An 18,912-nucleotide genomic window follows, 5' to 3' on the forward strand; every position below is an offset into this window, starting at 1 on the left:
CACTATCATTAAAAGGTTGCTAAACCGTTATAAGAATGCTAATTTTTAAACTGTTGTCATCAAACCCTTGATGTATTTTTACACGAATGGATGATTCTTTAATTAGTTTAAACATTGAAACTAAATCCAACAAGAAAATTGGTGAAATTTTGCATTAAAAGGCTCTCAACCTCATCTTCAGCCAAATGCTACTCAATGACTAACATAATACAAAAAATTACACTTACTCCCCATGCCTTTCGCCAATGAAAACATATACAGCAAGACAGTTGGAGGAATGAATGCACTTGCTACATGGCACTGTGAGGGACTCATGGTTGGGATCATTTTGCAGGAATACGTTACACAAGTTAATTGGATATGGACTTTCCATATTATGTAAAGATTTTTAGAAATAGTATTATAAAGAATCATCACTAGAGTGTTCATCATTGGATATATTTGATGACGAATATCCTGTATTAGCAGGACCAAACAATAATTCTATGCAGAAGTCAGGACCACATATTGAGCTTCCCTTCTTCCCAACTTTGTCCAACTCTTGTACTGTGAGCTACAAAATACAAAAGGGAACACTGTCAACACCCTAGATTTTCTACTTAAGTGTACATGACATGCCGTATGAAGTTCATTTCATATTCACAGTTGTATTTCTAAAATAATATCCTGTAGTTAAAATCATGATAACCTAGTTCGTTTTGTCTACTCACTTATATTTCCTTGTTTACTAGCATAATACCAGTGTTTTATAGGCCTCACCTTGAAAAGATTTTGCATGACAAAGGACTTATTCTTGCTATTTTGGTTTTGATCAAATTTGAAGCTATATTTCCCTTCCATCTAAATATATCAGCATACAAAAAATACCAAGAATAAAGGATGCGATGAGATTACCTGTAGCAAGCTGTTCTTAATAAAAGCTGTATTAAAACAGCAGTAGAAAAGGCGACCACCTATCATTTTCTCATAGAATATGACACGTACATCTCCACTTACCTGTCCAAATATTTAAAGTGAAATCAGAACATTTGCTGGTAGAAGTGAAAAGGGATATTAGTAAAAGAATTCCATTAGCAAAAACCAATACTTCTTGATGTTGTGCAGTTTCCTATTCTTTTTTCACAATTTGTAAAACATAAATGAGCAAAACCAATACAAGGGTGCTAGGAAAGAAACTGATTACAAAAGGATTAAATTCTTGGTCATTGATTACTTACTTGTATAGGTTTATCAAAGTAATGGTCCAAACATGACTTCTGGTATATAACAGGACTCTCTGTGTCCATTTGAACTACAATGCGAGGTTCTTCTGTTTCTGATTGCTTTCCATCACTATCATCTTCAAGAACAGATATATAATAGCGAGGGCTGTTGTTTCTCTGATACCCTTTCTTAATCTGTCTACAGCTGCTACGGTAAGCTTCCACTGGTGGACGATACACCTGATTAGGAATCTGTGAACAAAACCCATCTTGATGAGAATAAAAAACAACTCTTATATCTAATTCATTATTTAGGGATGTTCATACATCCTACAGATGTGTTGGGGAATAGTAATAATTAGCTCAATTACCAGTTTTACACAAGTATTCCAACCTAAATAATCATATACATGTCTTGAAGCATCAAATCAGCTGTGCTGTGCATGCTAATGCAACCAATGATTTCATTCGCCTCTATTGCTGTATCATTGGAACAGATCCAACCTGTTGGAGGTCTTCTACCAATCTGTCAATCATCCGATATATATAATCTGATTTAGGGTGTGACCGATCAAATACAGTAAATTCATGCACTTCTTCCTCTACCTCAATGAAACTAACCCCTGAAGGCTTTTGACTTCCTGTATTCTTCATTTGTAACCTTACATTGGCCACATTCATCCAATCTCCTGCTTGAGCATAAATATTTGACAGAAGGGAGTAATTCCCAGCATCTGATGGCTCCAACTTAAACAGTTGTTCACACACGGCTCTTGCAAGATCTACATCATTATGCATACGACAAGCATTTAGAAGAGTGCCCAATATAATGGCATTTGGTTCCATAGGCATGCTGTGCAGAAGCGTGAAAGCTTCTTCTAGGTGTCCCCCACGTCCAAGAAGGTCCACCATGCAACCATAATGCTCAATTTCAGGAACGATCCCGTACATTTTCTCCATTGAATAAAAGCATTTGCGCCCTTCGTTAACAAGTCCTGCATGGGTGCAAGCACACAAGAGGCCAATAAATGTACATCTATCTGGCTCAAAACCTTCGTCTACCATCCTAGAGAAAAGCTCAAGCGCTTTCTTGCCATGTCCATGCAGGGCAAACCCCTGAATCATGGAATTCCAAGACACCAGATCTCTCTTCGCCATCATTCCACTAAAGACTTCAGACGCAGCATCCAAACAACCACACTTCGCGTACATATCAATAAACGCATTCAACACCTTACTGCTACATCTAAACCTCCACTTCTTCACAGACGCGTGAATTCTACTCCCCAACTCAAGCATTCCAGATTCAGCACAGGCAGCCAAAATACTAAACAAAAACCCATCATCAGGCCTCAACCCAGCCTCCTCCATTTTCCCATATAACTCGGTCGCCTCCCTCGCATTCCCCTTCTCAGCATACCCCGCTATTATCGTCGTCCAAAGCACCACATTCTTCCCCGGACACCTATCAAACAGCACCCTCGCCATATCCATGTCACCTGCCTTACTATACCCACAAACCATAGTCGACCATGAAACAACATTCCTCTCAGGCATTCTCTCAAACAGCTCAAACGCCTTCTCCATCTCCCCAGCCTTGGTGTACCCATCCAACATCGTGTTCCAACTAACCGTATCCCTTTCAGGCATTTCATCAAACAGCTTGCACGCACACTCCAATTCTCCAAATCGGACCAACCCACCAATCATGGAGTTCCAAGTGACCACATCCCTGTCCTCCATGACCAAAAACAAGCTCATGGCCGCATCAAGCCCGGAACTCCCGCACCTGGAATACGAATCAATGAGTGAATTGGGCACGAAAATATCTCCGTAGAGACCAAATTTTTCAACATGGGCATGAATCATTCGGACCAAGGGAAGCGAGGAAGAGTCGATACAAGCCTTAAGGAGAGAAGGGTAGGTAAAGTTATCAGGAAAGAGACCGCTTTTCTGCATTTGGAGGAAAGCGTTGAATGGTAGAGATGGGTGTGAGTGGTTATTGGCGTGAGCTCTGATGATGGAATTGTAGAGGTGGACATTGGGGTGGGGAAGCTGGTTGAAGACGTTGACGGCGGAAGTGAGGTGGCGGCAGAGGGAGAAGGCGGCGATGAGTTTGGGAGCGACGAAGAGATCATGGTGTAGATTGGCTTTGAGAATTTGAGCAAAGATTTGGTTGACATGGTTGAGGTTGGTGCACTTGTGGAGGTGGCAGAGCTTCTCTTCCAGTAATCTCCGACGAGAAAACCATGTGGGCACTCTCCCTCCCATCGGAACTTGCATTTGCATAACCACTCAAGCACCGGAACTTGTGATCTCGGCTTGCGGCTTCGACTCCCCGCGGAGCTCGGCCTGATGTTCAACTGGAGGCAGTGGGGGAGAATCAATATAAGAGTAGAAGAAAAGGTTAGATCTTTTGGGCATAAAGTGTTCTGGAATTAATATAAGGACCAATTGAATCGAGATGTTTATAAATTGCTGAAGAGCGTAGCTCCCTCCACCACCTTCTCACGTTCTTTTATTTTCAAAAGACTTAATACCTTATTATTTTAGTTCGAAAATGTCAAATTAGTCCATCCTTTAAATAAATGTCGTTCTCACTTAATAAAATTTTATTAAGTGAGAACGTAATTATTGACACATTTTTTAAAGAATTGACTAATTTGACATTTTCGAGCAAAACTGAGGACAATATAAAGTATTAAGCCTTTTCAAAACTATATTTGGGTTAAAAAGTTAAAATAAATTTACTTTTATTATAAACTTTTTGTTTATTTCTCATATTCCATGTAACTTATTCATATTCTTTAGCTATATCCTCATTTCCATATCAACTCAATCTTTTTCTATTTACTTATATCTTTTTCTACTTACTTATATTCATGTTATATATAGATTTTTAATTATCTTTTGTTGATGAATTAGATAAAGCTATTATGTATTCGATTATATCTACTAATTATTATTAAATTTTAGTTCATTAATCTTTTAAATTTGAATGATGAAAATTCATATCTAACATGGATATAAGTAAGTAGAAGAAGATTGAGTTGACATGGAATGGAATACAACTGCTGCGTTCAGGGAATATAAATGAAATGAAACTAGGGTTTGAAAAATAAATTAAAAATTTATGATAAAAGAAAAAAAAAATTAACCTTTAATTTTTGGAAATAAAAGAATTTAAGAAGGTGTAAGGAGGAACACCCATTACTGAAATGATTCAGATAGGCTCATTTGTGTTGACAAAGCCCACTTCCCAAATTCTTTTTGGACTTTCATTATGAATTCTAGTACATTTCAAAAATACAATTTTACCTTATAATTTAAAATTTTTATTTTAAATTCTAGACAATCCAGAAATGTTTTGACTGCACAATATAAAATAAACAATTTAGATTTTAGATTTTACTTTCAAAATACAAAATTATATTTTAGATTGTATGTTTCAAAATATAAAATAAAAAATACATTGTGGAATGTACAACCTAATGTGTATATATACATTCTATAAACGAAATATAATTTATTTTTATTTTAGAATATAAACTTCTGTTTTAGAATATACAACCTAATGTATCAATTTATATTTTAAAATATACAACCTAATATGTATAAATTTATATTTTTGACTAAATATTTAAAACACAAAATTAAATTTCTAATTATACATTATAAATAAATAAATAAAATACATTTTAAATTATATAATACGAATTACATGCAAAATTTAAAAATAAATTCTTAATTATAGAATTCAAATATCTTTTGAAATAAACGTATACAATAATAAACACAGAAATAGTTAACCCCTTCATCCGACATTGTGTCAGAAACAAAATTCAAGGAAGAATGAAAGAAATGTGTGCATAGAAAAGGAAAAAAAATAAAGTCAAAATGGGTCATTTTACCATCCCACCTCACGGATACAGATTGGAATTACATGGTGCAGAAATAAATGACCTTCAGTTACTCATTACAGTGTGCAGAAAAATAAACAAATGACAAAAATAACATGCTAATGCAGTGATAGGATTAAAAAATTTATCTCATTTTTTATTTAGTCGTTTTTTTAGTACGATCATTTGTTTTAAATGTTTACTTTTATTTGAAACATTTTGTTTATATGTTCTCAGTTTTGCTTAGTATTTATTGATAAAAGTAGTATTTCTTTTTCTTACTTCATATTTCTAATAGTTTGATAATTATCAGTCTTAATAGATACTTTTAAGAAAACCATGTTTTTTTACTTTGCTTAATTTTCTACTCACAATAATTTATAGTTTTATTATTATTATACCATACAGTATAAGTATCATTGAGACTGTCTATTTAGATTATCTATCCAGGTCGTCCACACAAATCGACTATCCAAGTCGTTCATCTAGGTCGTGCTAGTATGATATAATACTATAGTCAAATTATTAGTGGTAATGACTCATTAAGTCCCTAATGCAGATTAGTATGTGATTGGATAATCATTAGGTCAACAAAAAGATAAAAGCTCATTACATCTTACTGACTTAGCATCGAAGTGTCTTTGACAGGATCCACGCGGCTTGGACAAGAAAGAAAAAGAGCAAACAATATAATTTGAATGATGAAGAATCATTAGAGAACTCAATCGATCTTTATGACAGCTTTGAGTGGTTTAAGTAAAGAATTTCAATTTCATATCCAAAATAAATATTTACCAATCTTAATCCTAACTTATTAGTTAATTAAATGTTTGACTTAAACCTTATTAATTTTTAAACCATTTAGTATATTGATTTCTCTGAAATATATTAAGACGAGTTTTGAAAAAAAAAGAGAGTATTTTTTGCATAATTATCATTACGTATAAAATCTGTTATTATTTATTTATTTTATTTTTAATAATAAAATAGTAATTTATTTAACCAATAATTGTCTTACACAAATATATATATATATATATATATATATATATATATATATATATATATATATACTATCTTAAATTATAAATAATTTAAAATGGATAGAACACGTTTTTTAAACCTCGAAATATTACTTGAGAGAAACAACTAAGTTTCGTAACGTGTCAATTCTCATAAATCACTTTCATGTACAAGGAAAGAAAAACGTTAATTAGTTAACTTTGTATAGGCATAATATATTAATACTATTGATGAGTATTACTAGATAATATTAATATATCATTAGAGGAATAATTTACACAACACAGTTTTAATTGTGTATGGATTTCTATAACGCAATGAAATCCTATGAAAATTTTGATTAACCAAGTTTATTTTAAAAACAAAATTTTTATGAATGTCAAAATATATTTTCATCACAAAATTATATATATATACAAGTTTATGGATGATAATCAGATGAACAAATTCGCCTAATATTTAATGTTATTTTTATTTAACTAGTATATAGACACATTTATCTAATATATATTATTATACTTATATAATGTTTATGGATGATAATATTTATTTTTGTTTATTTTTATGTTTTTATTGTTATGAATAAATGAACTATTTTTTAATTTTTGTGGAAGTTTTTCTGTGGAGAATTTTAATTTGTTTTATTAGTGTGAAGGTTTGAAACAAAATGATCTTAAGGGTATAAATCTCTATCTATAGAATAAAATGTGCTCATGTTAGGAAACAAAAGACACAACTATTACTGCACACATTTTCTACTCAAGAGAAACACATAATATCTATTGCTCCTAATCAGATCAAGGGAGTGCTCAGAAGAACTTTCACCAAACTTATTTCAACTTATCTTCTCATATTATAACAACTTAAAGCTGAAAATCCCTAACATCTACTGTACAACCAATACTATTTATGTTTAACTCAGCAGTCTTTTTAGTCAATATGCAGTATTAATAGTAAATAAGCTCACTGCCCTAAGTAAAAAAAATAGATAAAAAGATAAAATAACTTCTATACAAAAAAAAAATTGTATACACATATAACAACAAAATAAATATAAATACAAAATAAATTAAAATATCAATAACTAAAAGCCTAATTTTATAGATAGTTATCAAAATAATAATAATAAATATTAAAATAAATTTATTAGTATCTTCGTTTCTTATATTATAATAAATAATTATAAATTCAGCATTTTAAACTCAATCCTTTTACTTTTAACGAGTTCTTAAAGACGAAAAGAACTTACAATTTTTCCGTCCAAAAACTACTTAAAAAAATGAAATGTAATAAAATTTTAAGATTATTGGTGTCTCCAGTTGAGAGGTAGGAGATGATGAATTTAATATAAATTACTGACAGAAGAAAAACAAATCACTTTATATATTCAAACAAATACATTTAAATTTTATTATATTTCTTATCTCTTTTATTTTCGTTCAATTTATCCTCACATTTCCTTCACACAAACAAATGAACAGTTTAATCTATCATTTAATGATATTTTAGTGTATGTTTTACAAACCAATTAAATTCACTACTGATATAAACCCAATATTAGATCAACCAACCATTTGAATCTGTTTTAAACAAAAAAAAATAAAAAATATTTAAAATTTAAATCTCATCAATAAAATCAATTTTCTCTTTTTTTATTAAATTATTTTAATAAAACAGTATCAGTCCTATTTTTCAATTATATAATTATTAGTTGAGAAAAACGAGACTGACCCACGAGTCTACGAAGTAGACCAACCTAGACTTATATAACCTAAACGTCTTAAGACAAAAAAAAAATAATATGTTGACAGTGAAAGTGTGGCATTTGGCAAGTTGGTTGGAAGCACGTTTTGCCAAATACATGTATTAGCAAGTGGCAGTGTCATGCCATTTCACCAACTAACCAAACTCAACTTGCTTTATACCAAACTATCTCACACTTTCATATTCATATACCTCAAACTACAACATTCTATAAAAACATTCTTAATCCACTCACTTCACTTCTCTACTTTTTATCAAACTCATTCGATAAACACTATCAACTCTACTTTATTATTTTATTATTATAATGCGTATAAGGATAACTAAAGTATGTGTAGATTAATATAAGTGATTTTCTATTTTAAAGGTAATTAATACTTGAACACAACTCATCATCCAAATTTCAAGTATTCACATTAAGATTGTAAGAGAAAATTCACTAAAAAGACTTTAGACGTCTGTTATTTTGGGTTTTTAACGTCTGATCTCTGTCCATCGTCTATATAGGTCAGACGTCTATATATATGTCGGGTCTGTATAGGTTAGACATCTATATAGACGTCCGATCCATACAGGTCAGACATCTTTGAGGTTGCTCCTGACTCATGGTGATTCGAGTTTACAACTTTATATTTTAGTTGAAGAGAATGTATTGTACATTTTTTGTTGTATTAGATGATTTTAAAAATGTAGTAGAGGGAATTGGAGGAGTGCAAAACACAAGAAATCGTCGCCGAAAAATGCCGCCTAAGGACACGAAAATAACTGCACCAAAACCCAACGAAAACACATTTTAATCGGTTCAAATGAAAGGTAATGCATCAAAGAGTGATGTAATCGGAGTAAAATTAATTTAAAACGGTGCAAAAGTGAGAAAACGAACTTGAAAAGCGTAACCCATAGAGAGAAAACGCGATGAAGATAATGAACAATGAGTGCGCCTAACGGTTGTCTCGTATTTGCGGTGTTTTAATGTCGACATTTAGAAGTCGATTCCCCCATAACAGACGTCTAAAGGGCTTTAGAAGTCGGTTCCCCCCATAACATACGTCTAGATGGAGTCAAAAAATGACTTTTTAAATTCCTGGGCTGCGTATTTAGTCGTCGGTTCCCCCATAAAAGACGTCTAAATGGCTTTAGAAATCGGAGTTGCGTGATCAGACGTCTAAATAGAGTCAAAAAGTGACTTTTTAAATTCTTGGGCTGCGTATTTAGACGTCGGTTCCCCCATAACAGAGGTCGAAATGGCTTTAGAAATCGGAGTGGCGGGATCAAACGTCTAAATAGAGTCAAAAAGTGACTTTTTAAATTTCTGGGCTGAGTATTTAAATGTCGGTTCCCCGAATAACAGATGTATAAAGGGCTTTAGAAGTCAGTTCCCCCATAACAGATGTCTAAATAGAATAAAAAAATATATTTTTTTACTTTTTCGTTTAGTTTTAGCATCTATTCGGAGGAGCCGACGTATCTGAGTATTTAGACGTAGAGACCCTCCATAGCCGACGTCTAAATAGTTGTTTATTTACGAAAAATGTCACCGATCATTTTTTACATTGGATATTCGAGGGTTAGATGTTTAAAGAATGACGTTAAAAGTCTTTTCTGTACTAGTGATTTAAGTACGAGTTTGAGTTTGAGTTTCATACAATATAAAAATATAAAGTTAAATAATATATAAAAAAGAATATTTATAAACTTAAATGTCTTAAATATTTAGATTGGATTTATGTGTGTTGTAAAATGTTAACAAAAATTACCAATAAAATTTTTCAAAACATATAAATATATTGTTTTTAAAGATTTATTGTATGTTATGCAAACTTCCTAAAATATAATAGGAATTTCTAAAAAAAAAAGTAAGATATTAAAACTAGCAAAAACTTTAAAAATAATAAAAACATAAATCCAAAATATTATAAAAAATAAATAAAAAGAAGAAGAGAATAAGCGAACTATTGATAGATTAAAAAGGTCAACTAGAATGTAAAATGAGTGACTTGCTAAGGAGCACTTTGTCCTCCCATTCATAGTGCATGATAATGAACTCAAATTTAATGTACCTTTAAAATTTAGGCCACTTGCTCCTTTATTCAGGACCCACTCTCCTTCTTCCCTTTAGCTGGCATTGCTATTTATTGCTACTTTAGTTAGATTACTTCTTTATTGCCACTTTAGTTTATTGAATTCATATTTTATAGTTAAAGAAATGTAATTAATTTTACATGATAAAATTTGTGAACTATAGAAGTATATAACTTCCATTTTATATCATAAATAGCACATTTCTTTTTCAGATAAAATACTTCCTTTTTAGCATGGGTTTGTTCTTCAACTTGCTTTCATTTATTTATTTGATTTTGATTTGTGAATTTAAAGCAGACAATAATTTTGCAGGGCATTGAATTGATGCATGGTTTACCATGCTCCACGTGCACATATCTATCAAACTAAACTATATTCCAGGTGCTTAGAACATCACTTATTCTGCAAATTAAATTAATTGATTTTTATCCAAAATTAAGATATTCATTTAGTTTTACATTTTTAATCCGATTTAGTGAAAACAAATTAATTCAATCGTTTTGGGTGAAAAAACTATTTTAAAATATCTTTATACTGCATCAAACACTATTTCACCCAACATATATGTAAAAGACAATGATTTTATAAATATAGTTAAAAATTTCCAAAGACCATACTTTTTATAGATGTAGTTTAAAAATTACTACATTTTTTCTAAAACAATGATTATTTATAGCACACTTTTGAAAATGTTGCCTTCAAAGTATGTAACCAAAACAATACAAATGTTGCCTCATATTTACACATAACATTTAATTAAGATAACATTACATAAAAATAGTTATAATTTTTTTACATGTATTTGTAAAAAGAATAGTATGTTAGGAGACACATATCATAATCAGTTATAAAAAAAAGAAATACATAATAAATAATTTATCAGGATTACTCTAGTATATATTTGTTGACATTAATAAAAGTATTAAGAAAACTTTCTTATGCTACAATTTAAACCATTTAGGTAAAATTTTCAAGTTGTTTTGTTAAAGAGAACAAAATAAATTGAATTTAATAGATATATAGTTCAGTTGATAGTACCATATATTGTGAGGAATACCTAAACCTAGAGGAACAATGAACTTCAAATATCACCCAGCCTTGAATAGTAAATTTAAATCTAAGTTGAGAAATTCATTATTAAAAGTTATTTTAATATTAAGAATGTAGTCCTAATAAATTAAACCTAAAAATATATTTCAATTTTAAAAAATCACTATAACATATAATATTTATATTCGATGAGTCACATATCAAACGATCAGTTATAATTTAGATTATCTAACAAATTATCAATGAACCTATTTGACTACTGAGTAAATTGATCCGTCATAAATTAAGATTAATATTATCAATTTAAAAATAAAATATAATTACATACAATTAAGTCATAATTATGTCAATATTAATAAAAAACTTACTTAAAATTTATAATAAAGATTTTAGATAAAAAAAAACAAATTATGTATATTTACTGTCCCATTTATTACTAATTATCAAAAATTAAGGTAATTTTGACATTGAAATATTTTTTTGCAAATATCCTTCCATAAGTTTGGATGAACGGTAACACGTAAACTTACAAAAAATATTTGAACTTTTGACAATACAATTAACATGACTATCTAACAGAAAGAGATATCATTTGCAGCAACCAAGTTACTAAATTCAGATTAATTAATAATAAAATTTAATTAATATATTTGAATAGATAATATCAAACAAGTGGAATATTCTATTTGTACGTGGAAAAAAGTGTGGAAAACTAAATTACTTTGAAGATTTTAACAAGATCTTTATGTAGAAGTGAAAGAATATCTTTAGAAAGGGTTCATTTTGTCTGTGTTAAATGGGACCCTTCAATGAAGTTATGAATTTTATAGTTGAATATGTTGAAGGAAGGGTAACAGCATAAAGCAATATCTGTTTCAGAAATGTGAAAGCATGGTGTCCCACTCTGTTCATCATGCTCGCACGTTAATATAACCAAAATTATTATCTGTTTTGTTCATTAAGAAAGAAAGAAAAATAATAATAAAAAAAAGGTTTTTATTTTACTTTTTTTAAGGTCATGGTAAAAGATTAATCTCTTCAGTGTTATTCAATCTTCATTTACAAAACTTGTTCTTTGAATAGTTTCTTTTACTATTCACCTTAGAAATTTCTGTAAGGTAACACATTTCTGGGTTTTTTCAAAGGTTTACAAATATGAATAACAAAAAGGAATATTAATAAAAGTAATTAAAAATCTGTATATTTCAAAATTCCATGAATTGACTACCTTTTGAATAATTAAATATTTATTAAAATTCCATGTATACTACCTCCATTCCTATATTTAAAGTATCTATTTATAGTTAAATATTTGCTAAACCTATTAATCTCTTTATATAATTTATTTTGATCTGTCTTTTATATTAATAGTTTTTGACTGTTCTCTTTTTTTTTTTAGTCAACAAACAATAAATATTAATTAACAAGGTAAACTCAATTTCTCTTATAATTAGAAAGAAATAGAAAACGTATTAATTAATTTAATGGAAAATAATTATTCAAACCGTCTCTTATATTAATTACATTTACCAAAATATTTTTAAACGTTTAGAATTTGTATAGTCAATAGACAAAAAAATAAATATAATTAATAAGATAAACTCCACATCCCTTTTAAGAAAAAGAAAACCACCTACACTAATTAATGAATTGAAAGAGAAAATTATAAATTATATAGATTATTAATAAATTTAATATTACTGACAACATTAATCAAACTATTAATTTTATAAATCCTATATCAGTAACAAGAGCTGCAAGATGGGTGAAAATAAATGTGAACTTAGTAAAACAAACAAAAAGAAGAGAAAGCAAACACAAAAACCAGTAATTTATATCATATTATAGATATTATTATATGAAAGCATATATATTAACTATATTTAGTATATTTTTTATAATTTTATCTTTTAATAAACAATAAATGTATTTTTTATAACTAATATCTAATTAAATAGTTTTGTTTTTTAATAAGTTATTTTATTTAATAAAATAGATAATTTTCATCCAATAATAATAATAATATTATTGAGTTTTGCACGACACCAATTGGACTTTGCGCTGAGAGAAGATAACAACACAAAACGAAACCCATAGTTTCGTGCCTTTCTCGCACTATCTATCCATTTTATTTTCTCTTCCATAATTTTCTCACCCACCACCCATGTCCACTCCCAACGCCGACTCCGGCATGGCGCCGCATCCGCGCCCCACCATCACACTTCCTCCTCGTCCCTCCGCGGAGGCCTTTTTCTCCGCCGCTGGCGGCGCTAGCCCCGGTCCCATGACCCTCGTCTCCAGCTTCTTCGGTTCTGATGCCGCCGCCGACTGTCGCTCCTTCTCCCAGCTTCTTGCTGGCGCCATGGCCTCCCCGATGGCCTTCTCTGCCACCGTGGCCGACAACTCCGACAAGGACGATGATGGGCCCCACAAGGGCTTCAAGCAGAGCAGACCCATGAATTTGGTCATTGCTCGTTCCCCTGTCTTCACTGTTCCACCCGGGTTGAGCCCTTCTGGGTTTCTTAACTCTCCTGGCTTCTTTTCCCCTCAGGTGATTAATTTCATTAGTGATAGCGCTTCCTGAAGGTGGTTGTGAGGATGAATTTCAGAAGGGTTGTGGTGTTTTTGTGAAGATGTGGTTTTTTTGAAAGAAGGGTGTGGGATCGGTTGATGGGTATGGGGGATTGGAGTTTGGTGTTTTTGGGGTTATCAGTGTCTTTGTAGGAACGTGCTTGTGGACTGTGATTGTAGTATAGTACTCTCCACAGTTCAGATTTGATCTGGATTTTATTACAATTGTATTGTGCCGTGTGTTATGTTTTCAGTGGACTACTTCACTAGTGCGAAGGATTTCTGGGTTGTGGAGTTGTATGTGTGGATTTTCAGACAAGGGGTGGATTTTTTAGCGCATTCAACTGCGTGAAAAATATTGATTTGGAGTAATACGATTACGAAGTTGGTGTTGTTGGATGGGTTGCTCTAGTGAAGCCAGTGGGATTTAGATCACACTTTTTCAAAATGTCAAAAGTTTTAGAGGTATTGTGTCAAAGTAAAATGGTTTTTGGTTGCATTACCCTGATTCGTTAGTGATAATTCTGATATGGTTTTTTTGGCAATAACCGAAAATGAAGACAAAATTCGTGGCTGAAAAATGCGATCTCCGTGAGTCACTCGACAGTGAAAATAATCGAGATATTTTCGTTGTCCATGTCTATGTTGACTAAGAAACTCAATGATTGGATACATTTGTCTTCTATTAAGGGCTGTTTTAGCTTTGCATTCTACTTGTTCATTACTACATGGTAAAGATATCATAAATGTTGTTGAAGATTCGTTTTGCCCTTAAAAATTTGTCTCTTTTATTTCTGGAATACTGTGCATGGTTATGTATGCATTCTATTACACATTTTGCTGGTCCTGCTGTTGGGATGTTTATTCATCATCATTATTATTATTGTTATTATTATTATTATTATTATTATTATTATTATTATTATTTAATGTGATATTTTTGCCTTGGGATGGTGGATATGCTTGTCGGAGGTTCTCACCATCTCTTCAATTTGATGTATACAGAGCCCCTTTGGGATGTCTCACCAACAGGCTTTAGCACAGGTTACAGCTCAAGCTGTCCTAGCGCAATCTCATATGCACATGCAAGCTGATTACCAGATGCATCCAGTAACTGCCCCTACTGAACCACCTGTACAACAGCCATCTTTTGCTCTAAATGAAGCTTCAGAGCAGAAAATAGTTCCATCTGTATCAGAAGCTAAAAATGCTCAACTGGAAACGTCGGATATCTCACAGGCTGATAAGAAATATCAGCTGGCTTCTCAGGCCATTGACAAGCCTGCAGATGATGGCTACAACTGGCGCAAGTATGGGCAGAAGCAGGTTAAAGGCAGCGAGTATCCAAGGAGCTACTACAAATGTACACATCTGAATTGCCTAGTGAAGAAAAAAGTTGAGCGTGCCCCTGATGGACACATAACTGAAATTATATATAAAGGTCAGCATAACCATGAAAAGCCTCAGGCAAATAGACGTGTCAAGGATAATAGTGATTCAAATGGAAGTGCAATTGTTCAGCCTAAGTCTGAGTCAAACTCACAAGGTTGGGTTGGACAACAAGTAAACAAGTTTAGTGAAAACATTCCTGATTGTTCAGTTCCTGAAAGTGACCAGATCTCCAATCAAGGGGCACCTAGGCAACTACTACCTGGGTCAAGTGGGAGCGAGGAAGTGGGTGATGTAGATAATAGGGAAGAGGCGGATGACATTGAGCCAAACCCTAAGAGAAGGCAAGTTTAGTCATGTTGATCCTTTATCATAGAGCTATGCACCTCTATAATTCTTCTCAATATAGGCTAAATTTCTACTTTTCAGGAATACTGATGTTGCGGTTTCTGAAGTACCTCTTTCTCAGAAGACTGTCACAGAACCCAAAATTATTGTGCAAACAAGAAGCGAAGTTGATCTTTTGGATGATGGTTACAGGTGGAGAAAGTATGGTCAAAAAGTGGTGAAGGGAAATCCTCATCCGAGGTGATTCTTTAACTCTTTGCTACAATATATCTTCTAAAAGACTTGTATGTCCATATTTCTCAAAACTTCAGAATGTGTTTAATTCTCAACAGTATATCACATTGGAATTATGTAACTAATTGTATAAAGTTTGATTACCTTAATAGATATGATATTAATCATAGATACAAGAATCCTTGATTAGTTTTTCTGTTTCTTTTGAATTCTACTATAAAAATATCGAAGTCAAATTAATTAGCAAGCATGAATTTTTATGGTATAAGGTGAATAAGTGCAACCCAGTTTTAAGAAGTTTAGGTTTGCTTTTGCTTACATGAAATCCAGTCTGTGCTAAGTGTGTATAATGTGTGGTAACTTGTACTGTGAAATGACTTTCTCTATTTGTATATTATGCATTCACTTTAGTTGTTTTTAAATGGGTACTATGTTCCTGAACAAATATAACACAATAGGTATGTCTTTGCAAAACTTCTAAATTTTATGCTAGGGTTATTCGTCTAATATAACAACTTTACTCTCAGTGTAATTTCTGAAACTTAAAAGGGAGTTTGCATGTGTTTCTTATACCTCAAGGAGGTTAATGTAAAATATACTCACAGACAAATCTGTGTTGATTGATACTACCTCTTTCAAAAATATCATTTTGTTTTGGATTATGAACATCTTAAATAAAGTGTATTTGATAATTTGACAATATTTCCCTTGTACTTTTTGATGTTTTGCTATCATTTCATTCAGTGGGAGATCTCAAGAAATAAGGATGAAGTTAGAGAAATTAATAGACATCTTCGTAGTTTCCTAAAGTAACAGATAAAATGAAACGAAATTTCTTCTGTAAGACTACTATTATTGTGAGAAGGAGTATTATCTTTCCGTCTTACTGCTAAATTAACTTCACGTGCTTTTAGTTTTCTTCATATTGTGTATTATAAGTATTCGCTTAGAAATTTGCTTTCGCCTATCCTTGATTTCTGGCTTTTCATTTCTCTGTACAAATGATTTTCTGTGTCGGAATGTCTGCTTCTGCTTCCAGATTCGATTATAGAATTTTATCTGTCAGCTTCTATAAGTAATATGATTGGGGACTACAACCCCAAATGTTGTGCTTGACAAATTTTTACTGGAAATTTGGGAGAAGCTTGACATTTTATCTCGACGGTGGAGACTAATAGCCACCAGGAATAAGTATATTATGTTTGTCACTTTTCATATTATTTTCAAGTCTTTCTTTAAATGAATCTAGTTAGTGGTACATTTGATGGGAAATTTGGAATGCAATATGCAACGTATTTTAGTTGTTAATTCAGTTTCTATCCAATTTTTTAAATTTAAAATTAGAGAACTTTGTTGTTTCATCTTATAATTTAATTAAAAAAAAACTAAATTATCTTGTTACACAAAGAGTTCTATTTATTTTCACATTATGTGTGCTCCTTTGATTCTAAAGTGTTTTCACTTTTTTTTTTCTGTACTCTTGTATTTATATTCTTACCTGGGAGAATCTGCTGTGTTTCCCCATCTACATGGATGTTATTGAAACTTTTGCTGTTGTTTCTCGCAGCATTAGTCAGCGATCTGATTATCAGCACCACTTCAACTGTGTGATTAGTCTCTGAATTTCTGTATTCATTATAGCAGTTTTTTTTTACCATGAGATAATCGTAACATCAAGATTCAAGTTTTGTTCCTGTGCCCTCAACCCTCACTGAAATGTATGATGTTCGATAGAAAATGTTTCTTTCTCTTGTTTCCTTGAAGCCAGTGTGTTCTCATCTTTTGATGCATAACTGTTACCCTTAGATATACAGTTAGGACATGGAGGGTTTATGAAAGGAGAAAGATAATAGAGAATAAAGATGAGTACTTAACTGTTGAGCAGTTAAGGGGACGGGAAAAGGTCTATAAAAAGGACCTCTTTTGTAGTTACGGGTAGACAGTTTTTACCTTTGAGTTTGTAGACCGGTTCAGACCTGGTGAAGGAGGTTAAGCTCCTGGGTTTCCAGTTGTATTCTTGATTCTTTGATATGAATAAAATTCAATTCATTACCATTTCTTGTTGTGAAATTGATTGAAGTGTGCGAGTGAGGGAGATAGTTAGGATTCTTACCCAGATTCCTAACATATACACACTTACTTTTGTCAATATATATGAGGAGACAGTCACTCATTCTTTCAATCTGAATACAATTCGATAACCAGTGTTGTTTATAAGCCTTGAATGTATTATGTTTTGTAGTACTTTTAACTTGTCTGGTACTGAATTTGTATGGGCAGGAGTTATTACAAATGCACAAGTGCAGGATGCAACGTGCGTAAGCATGTTGAGAGAGCTTCAACCGACCCCAAAGCTGTCATAACCACGTACGAGGGTAAGCATAATCATGATGTGCCTGCTGCTAGAAATAGCAGCCACAACACAGCTAATACAAATTCAGTGCCATTAAAACCGCACAATGTCGTACCGGAGAAGCACCCTTTACTTAAAGACATGGATTTTGGAAGCAATGACCAAAGGCCTGTACATTTGCGCTTAAAAGAAGAGCAAATCATAGTATAAAAGTGTGGCGTCGTGATTACTCATTCCACCTAAAGTACAGAATGAAGTTGTCTAGAAGATGAAATGGATAATACAAAGGTGTAGTCACTAGTCAGTTGGCAATGGTCAGTGCATGTTTATTGTTTTCTATTTTCACTGTATGTAACACCTTTTGTACATCTAAATTATGGAATTGGTTGTATAAGATATCGTTTACAGGTATGAAGATCATTTAAGCTAATGTACGAACATTATTATATAATTTATAAAATACTCCTTGTAAGCTGTAAGGCAGTTCTAGAGAGTACAAATAATTGGAATGCTTGTACTGAATTCCTTTTTATATGTTATGGAAGTTTAAAGAATGACTTTGATAACTCCAATCATCTTGAATGGATTTATCTTATTTAGCCGTCCCCACTAAGTGGGACAGTGCTTAGATTTTTTTATTACAACCATGTAAACTGGTTTTGTTAAGATTCCAGCAATGTGAAGTTGTTGCATAATGTTTAACTCATTATTGTTCACAAGAGATAAGTTAAGTTAAATCTAACAAATTTTGTCACTACTTTCAGCTGCCTTGTACTTGATAACACACTGAACTTGTATCTAGGATCTGTGTGTGTGACGAAGTCTAGAGAAATTGATGGGATGAAAATAAAAAATTGAATGAAAATAGATGAGACATAAAGTAGAAATTAATGCATATTTGGTAGGTAGGAGATGGAGATAGATGAAAAGAAGTTTGTGTTTGTAAGAAAAGAAAAAATACGGAATTATATTGTATTATCTTTCACACACATATTTC

At 31.8% G+C, this 18,912-nt stretch overlaps 2 protein-coding genes across 12 annotated transcripts; one reads left to right on the forward strand and one right to left on the reverse strand.

Annotated features, from left to right (window-relative positions):
* Positions 1-123: 123 nt before the first annotated feature.
* LOC108329704 (pentatricopeptide repeat-containing protein At3g29230) lies at positions 124-3,658 on the reverse strand. Of its 10 annotated transcripts, none has more exons than XM_052873157.1 (6): positions 3,108-3,658; positions 1,809-2,991; positions 1,613-1,728; positions 1,218-1,454; positions 895-996; positions 124-553 (listed from the first exon to the last, which is right to left on the reverse strand). In XM_052873157.1, the coding sequence occupies exons 1-4, from the start codon at positions 3,383-3,385 to the stop codon at positions 1,292-1,294; spliced, it is 1,740 nt and encodes a 579-aa protein (XP_052729117.1). In that variant the 5' UTR covers positions 3,386-3,658; the 3' UTR covers positions 124-553; positions 895-996; positions 1,218-1,291. The 10 variants fall into 10 exon arrangements, with proteins under 10 accessions (XP_052729117.1, XP_052729116.1, XP_052729109.1 ...); XM_052873156.1 differs by having other exon boundaries at positions 3,078-3,658; XM_052873149.1 differs by having other exon boundaries at positions 1,824-3,657.
* A 9,402-nt stretch (positions 3,659-13,060) lies between these two features.
* LOC108329212 (probable WRKY transcription factor 3) lies at positions 13,061-18,394 on the forward strand. 2 transcript variants are annotated; one of them, XM_017563318.2, is made up of 4 exons: positions 13,061-13,571; positions 14,597-15,324; positions 15,410-15,568; positions 17,843-18,394. In XM_017563318.2, the coding sequence occupies exons 1-4, from the start codon at positions 13,185-13,187 to the stop codon at positions 18,123-18,125; spliced, it is 1,557 nt and encodes a 518-aa protein (XP_017418807.1). In that variant the 5' UTR covers positions 13,061-13,184; the 3' UTR covers positions 18,126-18,394. The 2 variants fall into 2 exon arrangements, with proteins under 2 accessions (XP_017418807.1, XP_052728344.1); XM_052872384.1 differs by lacking the exon at positions 13,061-13,571 and adding an exon at positions 13,602-14,056.
* The last annotated feature ends 518 nt before the right edge of the window (positions 18,395-18,912 follow it).

The sequence above is a fragment of the Vigna angularis genome, chromosome 2 (genome assembly GCF_016808095.1).
Source record: "Vigna angularis cultivar LongXiaoDou No.4 chromosome 2, ASM1680809v1, whole genome shotgun sequence".
Taxonomy (NCBI): domain Eukaryota; kingdom Viridiplantae; phylum Streptophyta; class Magnoliopsida; order Fabales; family Fabaceae; genus Vigna; species Vigna angularis.

Bases quoted from the DNA above. Each gene is read 5' to 3' on its own strand.
- LOC108329704 (XM_052873148.1), bottom strand. From the start codon at position 3,491: ATGCAAATGCAAGTTCCGATGGGAGGGAGAGTGCCCACATGGTTTTCT. The intron at 1,729-1,808 runs GTAGAGGAAGAA...GATGATTGACAG, and splicing joins CAGGGGTTAGTTTCATTGAG to ATTGGTAGAAGACCTCCAAC. The intron at 1,455-1,612 runs GTATATGATTAT...TTTTGTTCACAG, and splicing joins GATTTGATGCTTCAAGACAT to ATTCCTAATCAGGTGTATCG.
- LOC108329212 (XM_017563318.2), top strand. From the start codon at position 13,185: ATGTCCACTCCCAACGCCGACTCCGGCATGGCGCCGCATCCGCGCCCC. The intron at 13,572-14,596 runs GTGATTAATTTC...TGATGTATACAG, and splicing joins CTGGCTTCTTTTCCCCTCAG to AGCCCCTTTGGGATGTCTCA. The intron at 15,569-17,842 runs GTGATTCTTTAA...TTGTATGGGCAG, and splicing joins AAGGGAAATCCTCATCCGAG to GAGTTATTACAAATGCACAA.